The sequence below is a fragment of the Labeo rohita genome, chromosome 23 (assembly GCF_022985175.1).
Source record: "Labeo rohita strain BAU-BD-2019 chromosome 23, IGBB_LRoh.1.0, whole genome shotgun sequence".
Classification (NCBI taxonomy): Eukaryota; Metazoa; Chordata; class Actinopteri; order Cypriniformes; family Cyprinidae; genus Labeo; species Labeo rohita.
Window position 1 is genome coordinate 22,649,736 of NC_066891.1, and position 25,294 is coordinate 22,675,029.

The window sequence follows — 25,294 nt, forward strand, 5'->3', positions numbered from 1 at the left end:
AGTGTATTTATTATTAAGATAATGCATTAAAATAATATGGTAAGACACACCAGTTTGCAATATCAAGCAGCAAAACGAGCTGTTTTATACAGCTAAAAATAGCTGGATGCGGATGAGACCGGAAGCCAGAACCATAACATTCACAAATGGCTGCGCCCGCTATTGTGGGTATTGAGGTACCCTATTGAGGTGGATACGCGACAAAATAAAACAATAAAAACCAAACCAAAACACGAAAATTGTACATTATTATATTTATTTTAATTAATATAGAGGAATATTTATGTATGTTTACATTAAAATATGAACTCAAAATACTTAGCAAACTTATATTTAGGTCTCAATTTAGTGCCATTTAAGTCCTACAATTTTCTCATGTGAATCCTTGCTTCATTTGGAAGTGCACTGCATTATAGAAGTAAGATGTGTTGCAAATACTGTTTCTGAATACTGTTTATATGAGCCTTATTAAATGTGTTTTATTAGAAGCATTTTATGGAGGTCACTGTGCTATTTCAGTCTGATCACCAGCTGATGATTAATAAGCACTGATAGCTAATAAAATCTCTATCTTAAGAAGCGTAATGGCAATTCTCTTCCTTCTTTTATCTAGCGTTCTCCCCTGGGTTTTGTACTCTAAATGGGGCATGTCTCAAAACTGCATCATGGGTCATAAATAGATCACAGCTACTCTCATACTGCCAACTGCCAAAGTGATTTTACAGTTTGACTGTAACACAAATCAGAAACAATTATCTGGAATAGAAGCAGCTGAGACATTAATCACAAAGCACATAATAACCAAATGAAGAGTTCATTAGAAGTGAGAAGGATTCAGTAGGCTGAGTGAATAAGCTTGAGTTGAGAGCGTTTATCTACCATTAAAAGTGTATTGAGCTTTCCATCGACCTTGATAACATCAGCTGTTGATGCTTTGCTACTGTTCTGTGCTAAAATAGCCACCAGCATGTCTAAAGAGGGTTTGCATTTACATCACAGCAGCCATATCGGCGATACTCGGATATAAACAACAGTATTGATTGCACGGTTAATGTACTACTGAATATGTTTTTCTACTAATTTATGCTGTCTAAACCACTGAAAATACATGTGGAAGCTGCTAAATCATATATAGAAGGACTTAAGTAAGCAGAAAAGGGCACAATATTTTGACAAACTGAAGTTAATAGGTGGTAAAGACAAGTTTGAGCAGTATTAATTAAGATATTAGCCTAATATTTCAAATATTAGGCTAATATCTTAATTAGTACTGCTCAATTTACCTCATATTACCTACCTGACTGGGAATAGTAAGAACAAAGATGAATGTTGTCAAGATTCTTGCCCTGGAAATCCTGGTTCAGTTTGGCCAACCACAAACACCTTTTGTTCCTCAGACAGTTGTTTTGCACTCTTCTCCTTGATTTGTTGTAACTTTTGGCAGTCTACCCTGGTGAAAAAAACAGCATATGCTGGTAGGTATGTTTTGATGCTGGTTTAAGCTGGTTTATGCTGGTCCTTTGCTGGTTTATGCTGGTCATGTTGCTGGTCAAGGACCAGCATAAACCAGCAAAGGACCAGCTTAAACCAGCACCAAAACATACCTAACCAGCATCCCAGCATCAAAACATACCTACCAGCTTATGCTGTTTTTTTCACCAGGGTATATAGCTCTCCAAATGTTTTTTCCCGGTTCAACCGATTAGTACAGCCCAAAACATGACAATAATGAACCATTTTCAGCAGCAATAATCAGCAAAATATGTGAGTTTCGTTTGGTTCAGTGGCATTGTTTACATTAAGTGCCGCCAATATGGTGGATTGATGAGTGATGACATGCCTGAAAACAATGTGAAATGTTTTAAAGTTTTAATTGATTACTAGTTACTTTTAACTGCATTTACAAAATGAATGCTTCTGTATCTAACACAGCTGTAAAATGCTATAGATAAACACAAAGAATCCTATAATTATTCTATATCAATGCGATAAGCTGCTACATTGTAGTTAAAGCCGTATGTTTTTTTTTTTTTTTTTTTAACCTTCAAATATCCATTGCAAAATCATACTGTCAGTACACTGACTTCTAATTAGGCGAATAGCTTCTGTTTCTTTTTCACGCTCCATATCCATCTTATTTTTCTGTAAGAGTGGTCCATTTTTAAATTTTATGGGTTTGGCTTCCAGTCTCATGGCGTCCAGCCATTTTTATCTGTAGGTTGAACAGTAGGTTTTGCTGCTTAATAATATTGCAGACTGGTGTGTCTTACCACGTTATTTTAATGTATTATCTTAATTATGAAGACACTGATTTGTAATGCAAACAGTTAGCGTTTACTGTATGTTGTTATTCTTCTCATTATTTTCCTATAGCGGCTAATGAATCGGAAGTCTCACTCATAGTTTAGTGAGCAGGTACGAAATTCCGCAAAAAAGGCTGACATCAAATGCACTTATTCTCTTTAATCACCACAGTATTATGTTCACAATAGTGAATTCCACTCACTTAACCGTAGGGGGCTCCAAAGTTGCAAGAATATACAAAACAACATACAGGCGTCTAACTTAAAACACTGCTTGTGGTACAATTACTATAATGCATTGCTTCTCGTTATTTTAGAGGATTAAATCAATATTAAATACATTTTACTCTACTGATGTCAATACATATACATTGATTACAAATAAGATACTCCTAATGGAGCTTCTATACGTTCAAAATGATCTGACCTTCAGTCTCTGGATGGTTTCCAAAGACACACACACACGAAAGCACTATTACTCGGCAACACTGACACACACACACACACACACCTCTCTGAGTGCCAGTGAGGAGTTTCGACCTGACCTCATTTGAAACATCATAACATGAGTGAATAACCTGGCACTCAGAGCAAAAGATCAATATTTATTGACAATATACCATTTGTTAGGATCGCAGCACGATTAAAGCAATTTGTCAGCACATTAATGCATTCTAGGTGGTTTTTAACGAGTAACTATTTAGATTAAAGCTATTCGTGTTCACAAAGGAAGCAGAAGTCTTGAGGTTTGTCACCTAGAGAAGACACTCTTTTTTTTCTGACAGGGATTGAAGATGAGGATAAATATATACAGTCTCTCTGCTGCTGTCCTGTAGAGGCTGGTTTTAGACCTGGCAGATGGGCAGTTGCACATATCCTGGCTGGAGTGAATCCAGTGAATCCTGAGTGACAGCAGCACACACAGAAAGTCCTTATAAGGTAAACCTGTGTATACAGAAGGATGTGATGGAGACATGTTTTCCAGAGATCCAAGATATTCATTAAAGCATTACTTATTTATAACTGACGTTGATCCTTTAATACTAAGATGCAATCATTGTCTAAAAAAAGCAATTTTGTGAACAGTTCACTTGAAAAAAGCTGAAAGACCAACACATTCTGAAACACTTTATGAGTTGTAGCAACATTTTATTTACAATAGAAATGCACAGGTAAAAGAACAACAGATGGTACAAACAATTTACAGTTGCTTCAAATAGGCCAGCGCATCCTGTGCAAGACTTACAAAATAATCTAGTGTATCACAGCCACACATACGTACAAAACACTGAGCACAACAGTGAACTACAGCAAAAATAAGACCAGTATATCTGCATGAACGCTTAAGAGATCTGAACAAACACTGACAACTGCAGTCAGCTCACTGTAGATTACAAGCTTGAAAAAAAAAGTTAATTTTAAATTTAGGGGGTGGATCATAATAACCAAATTTGGTCTGTACATTAACACAAAATAAATAAATAAATACATAAAAATCAATAAGAACGCAAAACGAGCGAGCAATGCACAGTGCGACAGTTATCGCAGCAGCTCACAATAAAATGTGCATTCAGTGTTTAGAAAATGTAAAAAATAAAGCAAATTAATATTAGCCATGATCTGATCACCAAAAGAAATCAAGAATTAAAAGTGTGACAGCTGGAAAATTTAATTTGCAAAAGAAACCTGTGAAAATATTTTTGAAAGGATGGTCATGATCGCACAAATAATAATAATAGCAATAAAAAAACAGCATAAATTAAATACTTCCGACAGAACTATTTCAGCCAAGTGTGCAGGGATGTACCGCAGATATACACACAGCCACAGAAACTTTATTTACTGAAAGCCAGCCGAAAAACATCGAAAAGCACACTTTAACACTGAAAAAACAAACCTCAGTGACTATGAACAAATGTACAACTGAGCATTGTGAATGTTACATGAAACCTATTCACCTAAATCAAGTGTGTTAATCGGGTTAACCTGCCATTTACATAATCATAATTGACAATAAACTGCACATGCGTGATGCATGTGCCAACCTAAAATCTCTGAAATCACGGTGAGTATCCATGCATGTGTTAATGTATATAATACTGTAGCCTGTGCCACATGAAAACATCTTAAATGGCCCTGTTAGGTTGAGGTCCCTTAAACCAATGTTTTTCATTTAAAACAAATCCAAAGTCTGGATAAAAACAGTTTTTAAGAAAGCACTTAACAAAACGTCTATGGGAGTGTTGAGCAAGAAAATTCATTTTAGTTGTCCTTAGAAGCCATCCTTTTTTTTTTTTTTCCTTTTAAGACACGGGCTGCAACATAAAGCACATCACACCAAATGCATGAATTAGCAGTTTCCCAAGAATCCGACAAACATAAAGTCGGTCTTTGTAAGACTTATTTTTTAAATACAGGAAAGGTGGTGCTCAAGCATGCTTGACACGCTGAAAACAACATTCTGAGCTTGGGGCCGCACGTCGCAATGCAAAAAACCCTGGTGGACTAGCACATGGGGTAAGGGACTGCCCCGCCAACACCAGTAGTTTCACAGGCACTGTAGCTTGTTGGCAAGTGACGGCTGTGCAGATGAAACAGAGAGAGCAGCTCTACAGACCAGCAATAATATCTATGAGAGATTCACACGTTTTGAATCTGTGAATGCTGTCTTTAATCGTAACCATCCGTCTCAAATGTCTTCTGTTCTCCTCTGTGCTCTGGAGTCTTCAGGAAGTAAGAGTTCATGCCTTCTGGCAAGGTCTCTGGTCTCTTTCTGTCACTGGCTTTGTCTCTTTTACAGTCTTTTCAAGCGTCTGTCTGAGGTTACAGGTCAAAGGTCAGTGACTTTATTCTCCACAGCTGCAGCGATCTGTTGGAGCCTGTAGCCCAGCTGCATCTTTTGAGCCGTGGAGTCTTCCTCTAAAGCTGTGATGATCTGAAGAGACAAAAAAATGTTACAGACAAGAAAAATATGGGGGATCTTTTTATTTCCTAATGTCTAAATCATTACACTAGCTTCAATTTGGCTGTTTAGTTTCAGACAATGTAAAATGGGATAATATTGTCATTATTATAATTTAATTTCTAATGTTTCTTAAATTTAATGTTGGGATCTGCAGAGCTGTAGTTTTTGAAGCCAGTTTTCCCACTGAATAAAAAAATTGTGACTTTTTATCCCACAATTCAGAGTTTTTTTCTCGCAATTGTGAGTTTGCAATCCTGACTTTTTCTTTTATATAACTGCAAGTTAGAAGTCACAATCGCAAGATATAAACTTACAGTTCTGAGAAATAAAGTCAGAATTGCAAGATATAAACTCACAATTTGAATTTTCTCAGAATTGCAAGTTTATATCTTGCAATTGCAATTTTTTTCCCTCAAAACTGCAAGTTTATATCTTGCAATTCTTACTTTATAACACACGATGAGTTAAGTCAGAATTGCGAGATATAAACTTGCAATTCTGAGAACATATTAGTCTATTTTTTCCCCCTCTAAATTGGATTTTATAACCCGCGATTGCAAGTTTATACCTTACAATTCTGAGGAAAAAAGTCAGAATTGCGTGATACAAACTCAGAATTACGAAAAAAAAGACAGAATCGTGAGATACAAACTCAGAATTGCGAGAAAAAACTTGGAATTGTGAGAAAAAGGTCAGAATTGCTAGAAAACAAGTTTGAATTGTAAGACCAAACTATGACCTGGAACGGTCATATCTAAATAAAAGGCATAAAAGCCAATAAAAAATAACAACAAAAAAAGAAGTCGTCAGAATTGCGAGATACAGACTTGGAATTGCAAAAAAGAAGTCTGGGCTGCGAGATATAAACTTCGGAATTGCGAGATAAAAGTTCGAATTGCGAGACACTAACTTGGAATTGCAAGAAAAAAAGTCTGAATTGTGTCGGTGCAGACAGCCTCATGGTAACTTTCCTGTCGTGTCTCTAATAAAAGGCATAAAGCCCATAAAAAATAACTAAAAAAAAAACAAAGTCAGAATTGCGAGATACAGACTCTGAATTGCAAAAAAGAAGTCTGGGTTACGATATATAAAGTCAGAATTGCAAGAAAAAAAGTCAAAATTGTGTCAGCGTCGATAGCCTCGAGGTTAGTGTGTCGACATACAGGACAACTGTGCTCGCAGTTTGTGAGGAAAAAGTCAGAACTGCAAAGAAAAAAAGTCCAGATTGCAAGATATAAACTCGGAATTGTGTGGAAAAAAAGTCAGAATTGCAAGGAAAAAAAGGCAGAATTGTGAGATATAAACTCGGAATTGCGAGAAAAACATCAGAACTGCTAGAAAAAAAGACTTGCAAACATAAACTTGTAATTTCGCAGAAAAGAAGATACAAACTGTGAGATACAAACTCGGAAAAGAGTTAATGCGAATAATGGGAGATGGAAACCCAAATAAATTCTGATGTAGCGAACATTAAACTTGTGTGACTAATGGGCTGTTTCCACTCACTGATTTATTAACCTTGGTCACTAGGTTACCAATACCACAGCCATCTGCATAAACAACTTGATGGAAACATACCTAATTTGCATTTTTTTTTTTTTGGTGAACTTTGAAAATATTCGCTTAACGTTTGGATGGAACCCCAGCTAGTGTTCATATCCATCTGGCTGACATCAAAAAGTTGAAAATGGACAGAACAAGATTTTACAAGAAAAGGTCATTGTGTTTAAGTGACTGAAAGTGATGTTTGTTCATAGTTCAACAAATACTTTATTCTCAAAACGTCAATAAAAACGTGACTCATGATAAAATCATGTCTACAGGCAAATATTGCTCTACTTTTAAATGTGGGGCAGTAGGGCAGGAGATGTTTACAACAAGAGTCTATTTTTGTCACTGTTAATACTGTTTATCACTGTTATTGTTACTAGGTTGCTATAAAACATGTGGCAAAGCATGAACATATGACAAGAATGTGCTTTATCACTATTCACACCAGACCACACACACATCAATAACTCATCTGAAGGGCAAAACATCCAACACAGACAGAAAATGACCTACCTTTAAAGTATAAAACTTTTTCTTTTTTTAAAAAATGCCATTAATGTCATTTTAAATGTACATACAAATACACACAGAGAGAGAAATATATAGAATATACTCAAGTTCTCACCTGATCATAGTATTTGTTGATATACTTGTACAACTCATGCAATGCCACTAGATGATTAACTTCATTAGAGTAGTTCTGCAACAGAAGCATGGTAGAGGATAAACATTAATATAATTAATTAAATAATTTAAATGTAAAAATGCATTTAATATTGGCATAACAAATTTGTTGTTTCACACTGTGGGGGATGATTTATATAAATAAAAAGTCCAGATTATATAATATCAGGGTAAAAATCTGTCCAAAAGCAGTATTTGACTTGAGTATTTGATTTATACATCAACTTCTTGATGTATCTTGAAACATTCTCCACCTTTACACAGGCAAATATGGTAACCTGAGTATCACAGAGTAGGTAAATGTCCCACAACTCACCCTAGAGAGTTCAGCTAGAGAAGAGTTCATCTCTTGATCACTGACAGGAATGGTCTGTCTTATATCTGAATAGTATCTGAAGAAATACAAATAATAAATTATGCTGAGTACATGCCATTACACATTAAGCATTAAACTGCATTAATATGCACTAACTGAACTCACCTCTCCACCATTTGTTTGTATCGTGGGATGTCCCGAGCGTACAGAAGCTTGTTTATTGGGGAATCCTGTATGTACAACACAGAGAACCAAAGTCATTAGCAGCTGGTCTTTCTATTTGGCTTCTTCCCACAATCCATCTCCATTTTGCTTACCCTGCCTAGCTTGTGGTCAGCAATAGTGCAGGAGTCCATAAAAGTCTGAGCAATGACTGACAGCACTGCGTCTACATTGTCAGAGGCCTGAACATCGAAGATGAACTGAGGGTTCTTCAAGATATTGATCCAGAATCTCAGCGGCAAGCTATAAAACAAAGTCAAAATATAAGCTGTGACCCAATTACCAATAATGTGGCTTATCATAAAAACAGAGTTGATACCAACCTGTTCGTTTTCCATATGTGGATTGTCTCTGGGTCTGTAATGCTGTGCTGTGCAGCCTGGTCGTCCAGCAGATCAAAGAAATATTTCACAGCCAGAGGAACCGGCCGACTGGTGCTCAGAATCACAGTGAACAGATCGTCTACGAACTTCTGCAGTGTACCCTAAAACACACAGAATACACAGTGATCCATCTGGCTCTACTTAAAGTGAACTGTGACAGCAGGGTTGCCAGGTTTTCAACAAAACCTGCTCAATTGCTACTCAAAACTCACATTCAAGAGGCTAAATATCATGTTATTGGGGTCGCAAACCACAGACTTGGCAACGCTGTGTGACAACGGAGTGTGTATGTTGTACCTTCACAGACAGCAGGCGTGTGAGGTAGATCTCTGGGATGGCCTTGGCTCTCTCACGCTCTTTGTCTCTCAGACTGCCCCGCCTGTGTTTGGGTAGCTCCGCTTCCTCACTGGCCTTCACCAGGTGCCACTGTTTTACTCCTCCCTCATCTCCATCCTCCAACATTGGGGTCTCTGAGAGAGGACAGAAAGAATATATGAGAATATGAGAAAGGCTGTAATAGCGGTATAACCAAATGGTTTTCTTTTAATTATTTTGGTTTAGACGCTCAAAATTATACATTCAAAATGTGATGGGTCTCCTGCTATCCTGCGACGGCCTTTGTGTTACTGCGGATGGTGTGCTCTCTGGTTCCCTTGGTTGTTTTGTTTGATTTCATTTTATTTCATTACGTGACCTTTAATTAATGAACTGTATCTTAAACCGCACTTCACCGTGTCCTCCTTTCATTTGTCACGCCTGTGACAAAAGGTTTGGAGACGGTAAGATTTTTAAAATATTTTTGGAAGAAGTCTCTTATGCTGACCAAGGCTGCATTTATTTTATCAATTAAAACAGTAATATTGTGAAATTTAATTACGATATTAAACAACTGCTTTTTGTTTGAATATATTTTAAAATGTAATTTATTCCTGTGATGTAAAGCTGAATTTTTAGCATCATTATTCCAGTCTTCAGTGCCACATGATCCTTCAGAAATCAATGGAAGCCCAATTCTGCCACTGATATTTTTTTTTTTTTTTAAATGTTATTGTGACTTTTTATCTCACAATTTTGACCTTTTCCCCTCAGAATTGTGAGATATAAACTCACAATTATGAGAAACTTACGTTTCAAGATAAATGTTCTTTTCTCACAATTGTGAGTTTATATCACAATTCAAGCAATTGCGAATTATAAAGTCTAATTTTGAGAGGGAAAAAAAGACTGATATGTTATCAGATTTGTGAGTTTATAACTCAATTCTAAGAAAAAGTAACAATTGTGAGATATAAACTCGCAATTCTGAATAAAAAAAATTTGCATTTATGTCTCGCAATTCTGACCTTATAACTCACAATTGTGAGTTTATATTTCACAATTCTGAGAAAAAAGAAATTATTGAAATTCACAATAACATTTTTTTTATCTTTTAATCATTGGTGGAAATGGGACTCCATAGGATTTTCATTTCTTATTATTATCAATGTTGAAAACAGTTGGGATGCTTAATATTTTTGCAGAAACCATAATATGACTTTTTTCTGGATTCTTTGATGAACAGAAAGTTACATTTTTGTAATATTGTAGATATCATTACTGTCGCTTTTCATCAGTTTAATGCATCTTTTCTAAATACAAGCATTAACTTTTGAACAGTACTTTATATTAAATAAAAATCTAAAATGCCTGCTTTTGGATAATACAGTGAATGATTTTAAAAATGAAATGCAATTAATTTTTTTTTTTAATATGTGGAACTTCATAGACATAAATTAAAAGATATTGCCATTCATAACAAATAAGTAATTACTTAACACTTCAATAAAAAAAACAAAAGAAACTTTTAAGTTAGTAAAAGTAATATTTTAAAACTACAAACTAAGATAGTTCAACTCTATACTCTGAATCTGATTTAAAAAAAAATGAAAGCTGTTGTAAAACTGTCAATATATGCAAAGCTGCATATCAGCTGAATTTTACACTGATTTGGTAAATTTTGTTGTTTTCAGCACTCCTGGAACAAATGAAACACCACGTCATGCTGAAACACAATGAAACCTACTTTCTCCTGGTATGTAGTCATGGCTGTCGTGGTGGATTTGCTTGGACTGTCGTGACACTAGCGTTACTGTTGCACCATCTGGGACCTGCAGAGATCCAGGAAACACTTACAAATCAACAATGACTCACAAAAACAAAAAAACCAAAACTAAACTAAACAACAACAACAACAAAAAAAACTGTAAAAAAAAAAAATGTTACTCTACAAAAGGAAGTCATTAGATTGAGGAACAACTTGAGAGACCTTGTAGTGTTGTAAGGTGTTGAGGCGTTTCCAGGACCCTTGAACCACTGACGTCAGGTCCTGATCCGACAAAATCAGATGACCAGCCATTCCCGCCCTCCACTCTATAAAACACAGGATTACAGCAACTTTAAATACATGCCTTTAATATATCTTATTATATTTTATAATCTTATTTTATTTAAATATTAAATGAACACTTAAATATTTTAATCTTAAGATTTCATTATCTTTATGTATTACAAGTAATAAATATACAGAAAATACACATACAAATATACATTTCTTTTAATGATCAGTCTGGTTTTTAAACATTGTATTAGCTTGTATCAGGCTCTTACCCAGATGCACAGAGTCGGCAGAGGGTCTCTGTGAGTATGACATGCCCTTGCATGTCTGCTCCAGAATCTTCTCCTTCACCTGTGTGATGGTGTCACAATCCAGCACTTTAGTGGGGACCGTCTGAGACTCACCAGCTCCTCCGCTGCTCACCAGAACATTCAGAGTCTATGGAACAACATGGAAAGAGGTTGAAAAGCAGTTGTTTGCATTAAAGTTTCCATATTTTTTTACGACTCTGTCATGTTATATGTCGTGTGAATGAAATATCAGATTAAAAACTATGCCACTGAGCAAAAACACAAAGTAACAGTGAAATCAACATTTTCTGTAAAAGTCTAAATAATGCATAAATTGATTTCTGCATCATAATCATAATGTATAGAGTGTGTCTCACCAGTGTGCGGTACTCCACGTCTTCCCGCAGCAGCCGGTTGTCATTGAGTGTATATTTGGCTTTGCCTGTAACAGCATCCACTGGGCCTTTATCCACCTGGTGCTTTATGGCTCTGAACAGCATGTAGAACGCCTCACCCGCTGTATCCTGCCATATCACAAACAAACATGGATACTTACTAAATACAGAAATACAAGCATGTGAAATATGAAATATTATTTTAAACCATGCTTATGCTTGCTTAACCCTGACATATGAACATCTATTTTGATCTATTTTTTAAAAAACAGTTTCCTGTACTGCAAATTCTTTAAAAAAATATATGTATAACATTTAATACAAGATATCAAGATTTTATAGCTTATCCACCTTATTTTTCAATGTGGAAGTAAGATGTTATCTGATAATGTGTGAGACTTCCAGTTCATAGGTCACCGTAGGGAAATACTGAGAAAAATAACGAACTGTAAAGCTGTTTGCACTACAAACCAGTGTGTTCATAATTAAGATATTACATTAAAATTATGGTAAGATACACCAGCTTGCAACATCAAGCAGAAAAATTAGCTGTTTTCTATAGCTAAAATTAGCTGGACGTGGATGAGACTGTAAGCCACACACATTATTCTTACGAATGGCCACGTCCACTCTTAAAGAAAATTAAAGTGGATATAGTATGATGTGGGACATTATGGAGATGTTTCTGAAAAACAAAAATGTGTATGTATAATCAAGTAAACTCCTTACTGTATAAAAATCAGTAAAGATTTTACAGCAAAAACATGCGTGTACCATAATCTGAAGGTGGACATTTTTACAATTATACACCACAGCATAAAAAATTAAAAAACAAGGTAATGGATTACTTGCACTGAGCCTCGTGACGCACTTCCGTTTTGAAATCGTACGGCTCAGTTATTTCCGGTTATGTACATTTTCAATGCGCTGTAATCATCTAGTTGACTTAAACGCCTAATAAAATGAGATTTCACGGGATGATTTCAAATTCTGAAATTTTCAGAGACAGGAGAAGACATTCTGATGAGTACAGAGTACAAACTCAATGGAACATTAAATTTTAAATCCAACATAAACTGAACTGAGAAAGCGGTGGCTGGTAATCAAACGTGATTGTTTCACCACAGGGTGTCAGTGCTCTGTAGTGGCCTAATCGCGATGCTGCAGTTTGTGAGATCTGATGAATAAGATTATAATGAAGCTTTATTTATCTGTATTAAATATGTTAGTCACTATTCTGTGTCATATTCTGTCATTTCACTGTATGTAGTCTAATGCCAAAATATGAATATTCAATAGTCGCACTGTCAGTGTTACTGTAAAAAAGTATTTAAATGTTTAACATTGTTAAATAAGGCAGTTACCACATATACATTCAGCCATTTTAAACAACGGAATAAGCAAAGACAAATTAGCCATGGTTTTATCACAAATAAAACCAAAAATTGCAATTGAAGTTACACCATATAACCACAAATTAACTCGGGTTTTACTACACTGCCCATAGTTTCCAAAGATGATAGGCTATTTGTAGTAAAAGAGCTGTTATACAAATGGTAAAAACATGGCACTTTTACTATAGTAAAACCATGGTTAATTTTTGTAAGGGTGTTTAAAACTGTACATTCATCAGGTATGAAATATGATCAGTTAAAAAAAATACTGTTTATGAGAATGCGACAGATTAGTGGGGAAATATATTTATTTATTATTCTGCACATACCGAAGGGAAATATATTTATAGTAACCTTTCAGCAGGTTGAACATGATTTATGTTAACACAGAGAATATGATTAATTGTTTTTTTTAAAGAAATGCCAGCCCTAAAATGTAATAATAATCTGCGTTCTCATAAGAAACTGTCTGTATGTTGGTGCGCTGATTCTAAGTTTTTATCCTGCAATTCTGATTTTTCTTGCAATTCTGATGTTTTTCTCAGAATTGTGATATAACCTCGCATCTGCGAGTTACATAGTAAGAATTGCAAGATAAAAACTTGCAACTGGGATTTTTTTTCTCACAATTCAGATTTTTTATTAATTTTTTTTCTTCACAATTCAGATTGTGATATAAACTCGTAATTGCAATAATTTTGTTCGTAATTTTTTCTCGCAATTCAGAGTTTATATCTTGCGATTTTGACTTTTTTTCTTGCAATTCTGAATTTTTCCTCAGAATTGTGATATAAACTCACAATTGTGAGTTATAAAGAAAGAACTGCAAGATAACCAAGACTTTTTCTTGCAAATGCCAGTTTGTATCTCGCAATTCTGACCTATTTTCTTGCAATTCAGTTTATATCTTGCAATTCTGACTTTTTTTTTTAGGATTGTGAGATATTTTAACTAGCAATTCTGAAGAGTAAAAAAGAGTGATATGTTCTCTGATATGTTGCGTGTTATAGACTCAGATGCAAACTCAAAAATATATTTTTTTATTAAGTGGCGGAAATGGGCTTCTATAAAAAAGCCTTTTACTCACTAAGAAGGCATAAAATTTCAACCAGATGATAGAATGCGTGGAGTTTGTGTACAAATGTTTTTTTTTTACCCGTTTTTTTCAAGCCTTAGAAATTTGTGCATCAAATATGATACAAGTAGGCATTGTAGGATTTATCTACAATCTAAGTTACTTTTCTATGGACTAGTTACATATTTAAGTACAATCACTGGCACGTTTTTAACTTCTATCTCATCCAGTTCTTTGTATTTCGTACTGGGTCTTTGTGAGCCAAACCCAAAGCAAAACAAGCGTGCCTCACCCTGAGGAAGGTGTAAAGACATATGGACATCCAGTTAGTCAACAGCTTCTCCACCACAGACTCAGTCCTACAACACATGAGAGATTTCCACTGAGAATCAATGATGACACAATCATAAAAGAATCTACATGCTGTTCATGTGATTTAACAGGATTCTGTGATTACAGTGTACACTAACATGGATTCAAAGATATTCTTTATAATCTGAGAGACCTGTCACTACTGACCTGCGCAGCATGAGTTTGGGGTTTTTAGTGGTGTATTGCTCCACCAGGTGACTAAGCAGAGTTTTCAGGATGTCGGTGAAATACTCCAGCTTGCCGTGCAATGCCACCGTGAGCAGAGAGGCCACATATGCCCTGTCCCTTGGAGAGAAAGTTCGCTGGGCTTCAAGAGTGTGGATAAACTGTAGAGAAATATGAGACGAGATGTATATGAGATGAAGACAAAACCAATCGTAAAACCATAATGGTTCATCTAATCCAGTTTGGTTGTTCAGTTCTTCCTAAAAGTTTTAAGGAAAGCCCACCTTGGTGAGGAACAGTTTGCTGTTCAGCAGGTTAGAGAGCTGAACCAGGCCTTGCTCCACAGTGGCCCGGCGACAGGCGGGTACGTCAAGGTCCCGTCTCAGAGGAGACTCGCGGTGACCAGGGAAGAAAATCCTCTCGGAGTATTTACGATAGTCCAGGAATGGAATCCCAGAGCCCATGAGATCACTGGATACATCCATCATCTCAGTCATCAGATCTGCACATCATACACAGAGTTTGTTATAAGGCATTTCAAGCATGTCGGCAGAGTCTGGCTGATGTTTACGTGGGAGTTTCTGACCTGTGAACTCCTTTTTACAGCGGTCTCGGACACTCGTCTCCAAATTCTCCAGTTGGATCTGGACTTTCTTATAGTCTCTTAGTGCTTGCTTGCTTTTCCTCCTGTTAAACACACACACAAACACATATTAAACACAAATATTAAAATCCGTCATCTGATTTGTTGTATGTTTTAGCAAAAAAGCATACCAAGCAAAAACATAAGCCCTGTATAGTGGGGTCCGAATGTCTGAGAAAATACTGTAAATCTAAAATATTTACAAATTTTAAGTTAGAAAACAAACAAAAAAAATTGTATTTGGACAAATTTAATACAAAGAAATGTTTGTGAGTTCTCAATTCTGTCATACTTCATACTATCATAATCAGATTTTAAACTTGTGGTTTTAAAGTTGGACTTGTGTCCAATATATTATATTATAGGTGTTTTGAATTCTAGAGTAATAGTATGTTTTATTGGAAAAATGCATTTTTTATTTCAGATAATTATATTTAATTTCATTTAATTAACCTTTGTTGCAATTAGGTATTATGTTTTCAATAAATAATATATACATATAGAAATATATCAATATATCAATATAATATAATATAATATAAATGTTTTAAGTTCTGAACACTGTTTTCATAACACACTAAAAAATTATTATTATTATTTTTTAATTGTATTTAAATTTACCTTAACTGTAATTGCAATGAAATCTAGGAAGGTATTGTGGTTTTAATGTGATATATTATTATATTATATTATATTATATTATACATTCATATTATATTTGTATTATATTTGTATATTTATATTATACTATAAAAAATATAATGAATTCTAAAGTTATAGGATGTTTTATTGGAACTATGCAATTTTATTATTTCAGATAATTATATTTAATTTTATTAATTAAGCTTTATTGCAATTGAAGACAGATGTACATAGGTATTATGATTTCAATAAATAATAAATGTATAAAAATATATATGAAAATTATAACACTGAACACTGATTTCATAACACATTGAAATAATCGCATTTCATTAATTTCATTACATTCACCTTACTGTAATTGTAAAGAAATCTAGGTAGGTATTATGGTTTAATGTAAGATATGATATGATATATGATATGATATTATTAATTTTGGGGCTTTGAATTCTAGAGTTATAGGATGTTTTATTGGAATAATGCAATTTTTTATTTCAGAATTAACTTTTATTTAATTAACCTTTATTGCAATACAAGACAGACATACATAGGTATTATTACTTTAATAAATAATAAATATATGAAAATATATATTAAATGAAAGATAATATAATATAAAATACAATACTTTTACTAGCTTCCTCAGGCTTTTTGATCCCAATGCATGTCTAAAATTAGTAATAAAGTGGATAATCTGTGTGTGAATACCTGTATATGAGTACGATAACCAGCACGATAAGAGCCACGATAGAGGCTCCCACCCCGACTCCCACCTGGGCCTCCAGAGGGAATGCAGCTGGGCCCTGAGAATCATACTGCACCCGTCCCAGAGAAAAATTCAGATTCCCCATCCTTACCTACAGAAACATACACAAAAAACAGCTTTCCATATCGTATCATTGGAAAACACAAAAGAGTTATAAGCTATATAAGCTGGCGTACAGTGAACTCTGGGAGCGTGTCGGCCGCCTCTCGTTTCTTGGTCGCTGCCACTGCTGGCTGCTGTGCTGGAGGCTCACAGTACAGGTGGTTTCTGGTAAGAGTCTTCACAGCACACTCTCCATCACCAATCAGAGCAACCACCTCCTCCTTAGACATGGCCAGGTCCAGATTCTCCCCCTAGAATCCACATTTACACAAGTTCATGGGCCATTCAAGTGCATAAAAAATGTGCGCTTCAATATACAGGTGAGAATAGAGTTACAGAATGTTTTCATTGCACACTGCAATCTTTTTAATCACATAATTACATTTTATGAAATCAAAGTCTAATCTAATTTAATCTAATCTAATCTAATATAATGCTATGAGGAAGCTTTCAGCTCTGAATGCTGTTTTCATGGTAATAATGTTAATAATTATCTATCATTTTTGCATTTTTTTCTTGATTGGAAAGTGGAGACCGGATAGGAAACAAGTGGGGGAGAGAGAGAGAGAGGTACTGGGATTGGGAAAGGTCCACGAGGCGCAACTGCACCATATCTATGAGTGCTATCGTGCTGCCCAAGGCTATCAGCGTTTTTTTTCTCTTTTTTTTGCCATTTTTGTTAATAATTATTTAATGTTAATTATTATGTTATGTTTTAAGTTCTGAATGCTTTTCATAACACACTGAAATAATCTTCTTTTTTTAAGAAATCTAGGTATTATGGTTTAATGTGATATTTAAAATATTATATTACACTATATTATATTACATTATATTATATTATTATAATTTATTATATTATATTATATTATATTATATAACCCTGGTTCTGAACACTGTTTCCATGGTAATCATGGTAATAATCATTTTTAATTTTATTAATTTAACTTTAACATAATTGTAAAGAAAAAAATCCTTACTATAATATACTATAATATACTATAATATAATATAATATAATATAATATAATATAATATAATATAATATAATGTTTTGAAGTTCTGAACGCTTTTCATAACACAATGAAATAATCTTTTTTTAAAACCTAAATTGCATTAAATTAATTTGTATTCAATTACCTTTATTTTAATTGTAAAGAAATCTAGGTTTTATGGTTTTAATGTGATGTTTAAACTATATTATATAATATTATATCACACTATATTATATTATATTATACTCAATACTTATGCTGGTGAGAGAATTTGATTTCTGAACAATATCATTTTAGTTTAACAGATATAATTATAGTTTATTTTGTATTATTTCAGTTTTATTTTTATGTTTTCCATTTTCATTTTAGCTAAAATGTTAGTACATTTGTGTGGTTTTGTCATTTTTATTAGTTATTGTTTTTAAATGTCTTTTTAAATTATTTCAGTTCAGAGTTTATTTCATATAATTTTAATCAAGTTTTTAACAAATATGTAATTTTATTTTAATATAGTTTGTGTTTATTTTAAGTAGCAATAATCCTATTTATGGTTTGAGTTTTAGTTAACTATAATAACCCTGGTTCTGAATTTTTTTCATGGTAATTATCAATTTACCCTTATAAAAACACATAATATTTAGGTCTTTCCAATTTAATTTTCTGGTAAAAATATCAAAACATCTATACACTTATGAAAATGCATAAAAATATATATACATAAAAAATCTGTACACTTTTAAAAACACTTAATATGTAGATCTTGCCAAATTTATTTTCCAAAAAAAATCTAATAATCTATACCCTTATAAAAATACATAATATTTCAGTCCTTCCAGTTTCATTTTCCAGTAAAACTATCTAAAAGTCTACACACTTACAAAAACACATAATATTTATGTTTTTCAAGTTCCGTTTTCCAGTAAAAATCTATACACCTATATCTATAGAATCTATACACAAAAAATACATAATATTTAGGTCTTTCTAGTTTAGTTTTCCAGTAAAAATATTTAAAATTCTGTACACTTAAAAAACACACACACACACACACACATAATATTTAGGTTTTTTCGAGTTCCATTTTCCAGTAAAAATCTAAAAATCTATACACCTAAAAAAAAAAAAAAAAGTATTTAGCTCTTTTCAGTTTTATTTTCCAGTAAAATAAAAATAATATTTAGGTCTTTGCAGTTTAATTTTTCAGTAAAATTTTTTAAAAATCTATACACTTATAAAAACACTTAATATCTAGGTCATTCAAAATAATAAATATATTGATAAAAAAATGTGGTCTTTACAGTTTCATTTTCATTATGCATTACGTTTTCTAAACTAAAAATAACAATCTTTTGTGCATGAATTCACAGGTGAGAAAAGCCTGACCTCCACAGAGATGATGCTGCCAGGTTTGTGTCTGAAGGGTTTGCTGGGGTCGTGTTGATTGAGGCTATGAAGAACAGGATTGGGCTCGTAACTGAAGGGGCTGTCGCTGACGTTCTTAAACTCAAAGTGGAGGTTATCCAGGAGGAAATGCACAGTGACGCCAGCACGCAGGGCCTCGGGCCCCACCTCCGGAGTGGGACACAGGATCAGAGTTGAGCTGTTCACTGTGCACCGTTCCTCCAACTGAACAGGAACAGGACACGAGGAAATCAAGCAAAGACTGTGTTATCATAACTGACATGCGAAGACTGGGCAGTTTATTTAATGCTGTAAGAAAGCACAAGCACAGACTCACTTGTGTGAACTCTACCTGTTTGACGACACAGAGACTATCTTCAGGACAGTTCGGCTCTGGGACGATCCTCCGCTCCCTTCTGAGGAGGCTGTAATCCACACTGCTCCTCCTCCTCCTCTTCCTCTTCTGTGAGTGTGACTCTAAAGGGGTCAGGGTCACACGGATACGCGGCTCCTGCACCACGTCCAGATGCTGCCCAGATACTCGAATGATACGACCCCCGCTTAAACAAACACACACGATGATGGTTATTACTTATGCTTGACTAAGTCATTTTTTATTTCCAAATCACAGATTACGGAATAAACATTGTAAAACATTCACTTGCTGTGAAGTGGTGAAGTGTTGGTGTTCATGTGTCTAATATATTATGTTGCTAAAACCATAATACCAATCTACAATCCTTTTGTAAATTACAAAAGAGTTTTTATTATGAGAAATAATTTTTTTCGTAACTTTCTAAATGAAAAATATTCCATAAAATTACACAAGTTTGCCTACTTTAATTTTGAGAACAAAAAGACAATTTATAGACAAATTGACAATCATGACAGCTCACATTTATGCTAATGACTCCACATAAAAAAAAAAAAAAAAAATCTTATTTCTTATTCTTACATCTCACTAACTTTCATTCTTTAATTCATGGATGAAAAATAAATATTAACATATTTCTCTATATATAACAAGTCTTGGTACCTTATGCAGGTTTGTAAAATAAAATAAAAAATAAATCCTTAAAACAAGATAACTTTATTGATTTGTATGAGACTTGACACACGACAAGCAGTTGCAAAAATACAATAAAATAAAATAAAATAAAATAAAATAAAATAAAATAAAATAAAATAAAATAAAATAAAATAAAATAAAATAAAATAAAATAAAATAAAATAAAATCATTTTAAAACATTTGTATTTAGAGAAAATATTTTTCTCACTGAACTGGCAAAATGTGTTTTTTTATTTATTCGAAGCTAAATTTAGTTTTGTTTTTTTTAATTTTCTAATAAAAAATAAGCATTAACAGATATTATAATCAAAATCAAGTCTTAACTTACTGCAATTTTGTATTTTGTAAAAAAAAAAAAAAACAAAACAAAAAAAACAATAATAATAAAATAAATAAATAAATATATAAATATTTTAAAACAAGAAAAATTATTTATTTGAATTCAGAGAAAATATTTTCTTTTTCTTATTTCTTAATTTTTTTTTCTTATTTGAAGCATAAATCTAACTAAATTTTCTTCTTTAATGTACTAATAAAAAATAAACATTAATATATATTTCCTCAAAAACAAGTCTTAATAAAAATATAAAAATACATATTTTTTTAAAACAAGAGAAAGTTTTTCATTTGTATTCAGAGAAAATATTTTTCCCTCAATTGGCAAAAAGTGTTTTTTCATATATTCTTTTTTTTATTTGCAGCATAAATCTAACTAAATTTACTTAATAAATATATATATTAATATATATTTTCACAAAATATATTTAGAAGATTTGTATTTAGAGAAAATATTTTTTTCACTCAACTGGCAATTTTTTTTTTTTATTTGAAGCATATACCTAACTAAATTTCCTTCTTTAATTACTAATAAAATAATAAAACATATATATTCTCTCAAAAACAAGTCTTAATACTTACTGCAGTTCTTTAGAGTTCTTCAGAGTAAATGTTATATTCTTTACCTGATGAAGCTTTTGGAGGGAGCTGCATGGGTAACATTGGGATCTGGGGTGTATTGATAGAAGACTTCCTGTAGATGTCGCTCTGCTCTCCCAAACCGAACTGTTACGCCGCTCTCTCCTGTTCTGTTACTCCCTCCAGTCACACATTCAACACGTTCATTGTTGTACTGCTCAGGAGAGCTGTTAAGACACAGACTCTATTAAAAACTGCTCAATCTAATGTGAACAGTCATAAATGATGATAAATCCCGTGTAATTTATAGAGTATATTAGCTTTATGAGTTGATATATTTAGGACACAGCTCATTGTTTTAGATCCAAAAAGACTGCCAGCGTTATCAGAAGGATGATGAATTATTTATAACATAATCAGCTGACATGATATGAGTTGTAGAGATGATATCATAATGAGATTTACTCATGACTTCTGTCTGACTGGCCGGCCGTAGAGGACGATGCTCCACACAGTCACTTACATGTAACAGGGGACTCCACCAATCAGGATGCTGATCTCATTGGAACGGCCCGTCAGAAGGTTCCGTCCCGTGATGGTGAGTGATGTACCGCCTGACATTGGGCCTTTCAGTGGAGACACTCCCAATAACACTGGGTCCTTGAGTTTAGGAAAACAGAACACGCGCACACACGTTACAAAACACTGCCTTATACATGTGTGCTGTTATACAAGTGACCTCATCCTGTTAGAGCCCTTAATAATGCATTTTTGTTTTCCAGTAAAACTATCTAAAAACATAACTGAGCTGAGAAAAATATTTTAAAAAAATCTATACACTTATAAAAATACATTATATTTGGGTCTTTCTAGTTTTATTTTTCAGTAAAAATATTTAAAAATCTACCCATTTAAAAAAAAAAAAAAAACACACACATAATATTTATGTTTTTCAAATTCCATTTTCCAGTAAAAATCTATACACAAAAAATAATAATTTAAATAATAATAATAATAATAATAATAATAATAATAATAATATTAAAAATAATATTTAAGTCTTTCCAGTTTCGTTTTCCAGTAAAAATATTTTAAAATCTATAGACTTAAAAAGAAAAAACACCTAATTTTTAGGTTTTTCGAGTTCCATTTTAATTTCCGTTCCAAAATCTATACACCTATATCTATAAAATCTATACACAAAATATACATAATATTTAGGTCTGTCCAGTTTTGTTTTCCAGTAAAAAAAAAAAAAAAAAAAAAAAAAAAAAAAAAAAAAAAACGCATAATATTTAGGTTTTGAGTTCCATTTTCCATTAAAAATCTAAAAATCTATACACCTATATCTATAACATCTATACCAAAAAAATAATTAAAAATAATAATTACATAATAATTAGGTCTTTCCAGTTTAGTTTTCGAGTAAAAATATATAAAAATCTATACACTTATAATATTTAAGACTCACGTTTTTTTCCAGTAAAAATCTCTAAAAATCAATAAACTTATGAAAATACATAATGTTTAAGTCTTATATTAAAAAATATTAAAATATTAAATATTTTAATAAAATATAAAAACATATTATATTAAATATAAAATATAAAAATATTAGTTCTTTCCGGTTTCATTTTCCAGTTAAAATATCTAAAAATCTATACGAGTATAAATACACATTATATGTAGGTTTTTTCAGTTTCATTTTCCAGTAAAAATATCTAAAAATCTACACAGTTATGAAAACACATAATATTTAGGCCTTTCCAGTTTCATTTTCCAGTAAAAAAATGTAAAAATCTACACACTATACACAGTACACTTATTTTATTGCATTTTATTGAAAACATTTTCACTCCACTGACAAAAGCTTTTTTCTTACTATATATTCTTAAGCTATTAAATATTTGTGATATTTTCCAGTAAAAAACTCTAATAATTCTTTTTAAAACTATATACATTTATATTATTGAATTGTATAGGACACATGCATTTAAAAATATTTAAAAATGTATTTTAAAATAAATACTTAAAAATATTTTAAAAAATGATTTACAATTTTCACAATACTGAAAATAGCTTTTTGAAGCAATAATCCCACTATATTTCCTTTTTTTGTAATGCCTATTAAAATTAAACTATATAAACACTTGAAACCTTTCACAATTTTGTCTCAAAAAATATATAATACTAATAAAGTTTTAAGTATGACAAGACACAAACACTGTTCAAGAGAATTCATTCTGCATTGTAAAAAGGTGTTTTAAAATGTTCAAATACCTCCCTGCCTTTAATAAATACAGAATGAATTCCTTGCATGTCATTCATTCTTGCTAAACCATTTTTATCCCTTTTGTGGCCTGATGGATTATTGGTTACCTGGTAACGGAAGCGCTGGGCAGACTGCCCGATTCCTCCGCCTTTAACCTGCACCGAGACATGGGCGCTCTGTTCCACTGCACTCGCTGTGGTCTCACAAACAATACTAACAGGCACACAGAGAGACCTCCCATTAATCAGTGCACTGGGTCAATACTCTTCATCACACTGTAGAGCTGAATTGCCTGAAGCCATTAATACAATGTCATTAACGAGCGCCAGAAACATCCAGCATGCCCTCACTCGCGTTCAGGATCACTCATACTCATACAGTATGACACAGTGTTGTCTGATTTACCTGGAGGACACCTCGTATCTGTCGGGGATGACCGTACAGGGGACTCCCGCTATAGTCACAGAGTGCTGAATGTCTTCAGCTCTCTGACCTAGATTAGAGCCAGACACTGTGAGCACTGTGCCGCCCTCCACTGGACCAGAAAGAGGCTCAATCTGCAATAAAACACAAATTGAGCAATGAAGTTAATGAATGATGACAATCCAATAGACTTGCATTTAATTAGAAACCTGAAACACTACACTACTGTTCAAAAGTTTGGAATCAGTAAGTTTTTAAAGTCGCTTATGATTACCAAGGCTACACTTATTTGATTAAAAATGCAGGAAAACAGTACTATTGTGAAATAGTATTACAATTTAAAACAACTGTAATAAGTGACCAACAGACGAGGCCCTCACCATGTGTATGTGAGGCGCGGGACAGGTTTGCTGGACGTGTTCGGTGCAGGAGCTCCTGTAGACGCAGCTGGAGCGAGAGCCTTCACACCACACACACCCGTACTGCTGATCGGCCGTGTGACAGCGACTGCAGTCGGACCGGCCCACGGAGCAGTTATACAGTCGTACTGCAAAGACAAAACAAACGTGAAACAAAAGAGTACAGCACTTTCAAAACCTCAGCAAACAACGGGAAACGTACCATGCAGGTCTTCTGGGTAATCCATCTGGAAAGAGTCCCTCCTTCTGACCGAGATCAGGCTCCTGTATTCCTCCACGGCAGCCGAGTAAGAGTACTTTGAAACCGAAATGCAATCACAATCATTTTAAATACCATAACAAAGCTTTACAGGCACATTCGGAGTGTAACAGTTATTTATTTGTAGGCCACAACCAATTTTAATGGATGTTATATGATACCGCCACATATGGGTTGCGCTAACAACACAATTATAGTTAAATTCTATTATAGTTAAAGGGGACATCGGATGCAAAATTCACTTTTACATGGTGTTTTCTTATAAATGTGTCTTAGGTGTGGACACAACCACTTTTTTTTTTAAATCACCAACAACCAAAACAGTCTTAATTATCAAGCCGTTTTGATTTAACTGAGTGGTAAAATGTCATATTGCTCAGGCCCCGCCCACGACCACTGAGGGACTGTCCCGTATTAACATATTTACGTCCTCAGCCAATTGTCCGCCATTTTCTCCTCGCTCAAGCAGCTGTAGCAACAACGTCTCGTAAACAATGCAGGCGTTTTGTAGTTGAATGTAAAAGTGAACATAAGTGTCTTCATTTTCTCCCAACATCAAAGCCAATGAGGATGCAGTGGATTAGTTTTGTTTTTGATAGTAACGCCCCAAAATGCACAAAAAACAGAAGAGAGGGGCGGGGTGAGCAGTAGCTCCTTATCATTTAAAGAGACACGCACTAAAACAGGTCGCTGTGAATAGAGCTGTTTTGGACGAGGTAAAAAGGTGCTGTTTTACACACCGATTAAGGAATTTTAACAAAAGTATGTAGCAGATGTTTCATGAAGAATTATACCAACTTGTCAAAAATGTGCATCCGATGTCCCCTTTAAATAAATTAAATAAAATAAAAACGTAAACGTTCTCATTGTCATTTAGCTTAAACTGATGTATTAAAAT

General features: G+C 33.5%; 1 protein-coding gene across 1 annotated transcript in view; it reads right to left on the bottom strand.

The window, feature by feature from the left end:
* Positions 1 to 3,702: 3,702 nt before the first annotated feature.
* Positions 3,703 to 25,294, bottom strand: part of plxnb1a (plexin b1a) — a 105,175-nt gene continuing 83,583 nt past the window's right edge. The window contains 25 exon segments of the mRNA XM_051096405.1: positions 3,703 to 5,238; positions 7,445 to 7,519; positions 7,820 to 7,895; positions 7,985 to 8,049; positions 8,137 to 8,284; positions 8,365 to 8,525; positions 8,722 to 8,894; positions 10,487 to 10,571; positions 10,730 to 10,833; positions 11,071 to 11,236; positions 11,466 to 11,612; positions 14,245 to 14,311; positions 14,472 to 14,650; positions 14,774 to 14,991; positions 15,076 to 15,176; positions 16,483 to 16,631; positions 16,717 to 16,893; positions 19,021 to 19,263; positions 19,391 to 19,598; positions 21,071 to 21,250; positions 21,547 to 21,683; positions 23,403 to 23,508; positions 23,701 to 23,852; positions 24,099 to 24,265; positions 24,340 to 24,433. Coding sequence (XP_050952362.1) covers positions 5,134 to 5,238; positions 7,445 to 7,519; positions 7,820 to 7,895; positions 7,985 to 8,049; positions 8,137 to 8,284; positions 8,365 to 8,525; positions 8,722 to 8,894; positions 10,487 to 10,571; positions 10,730 to 10,833; positions 11,071 to 11,236; positions 11,466 to 11,612; positions 14,245 to 14,311; positions 14,472 to 14,650; positions 14,774 to 14,991; positions 15,076 to 15,176; positions 16,483 to 16,631; positions 16,717 to 16,893; positions 19,021 to 19,263; positions 19,391 to 19,598; positions 21,071 to 21,250; positions 21,547 to 21,683; positions 23,403 to 23,508; positions 23,701 to 23,852; positions 24,099 to 24,265; positions 24,340 to 24,433 — 3,483 coding nt within the window. The 3' untranslated portion in view covers positions 3,703 to 5,133.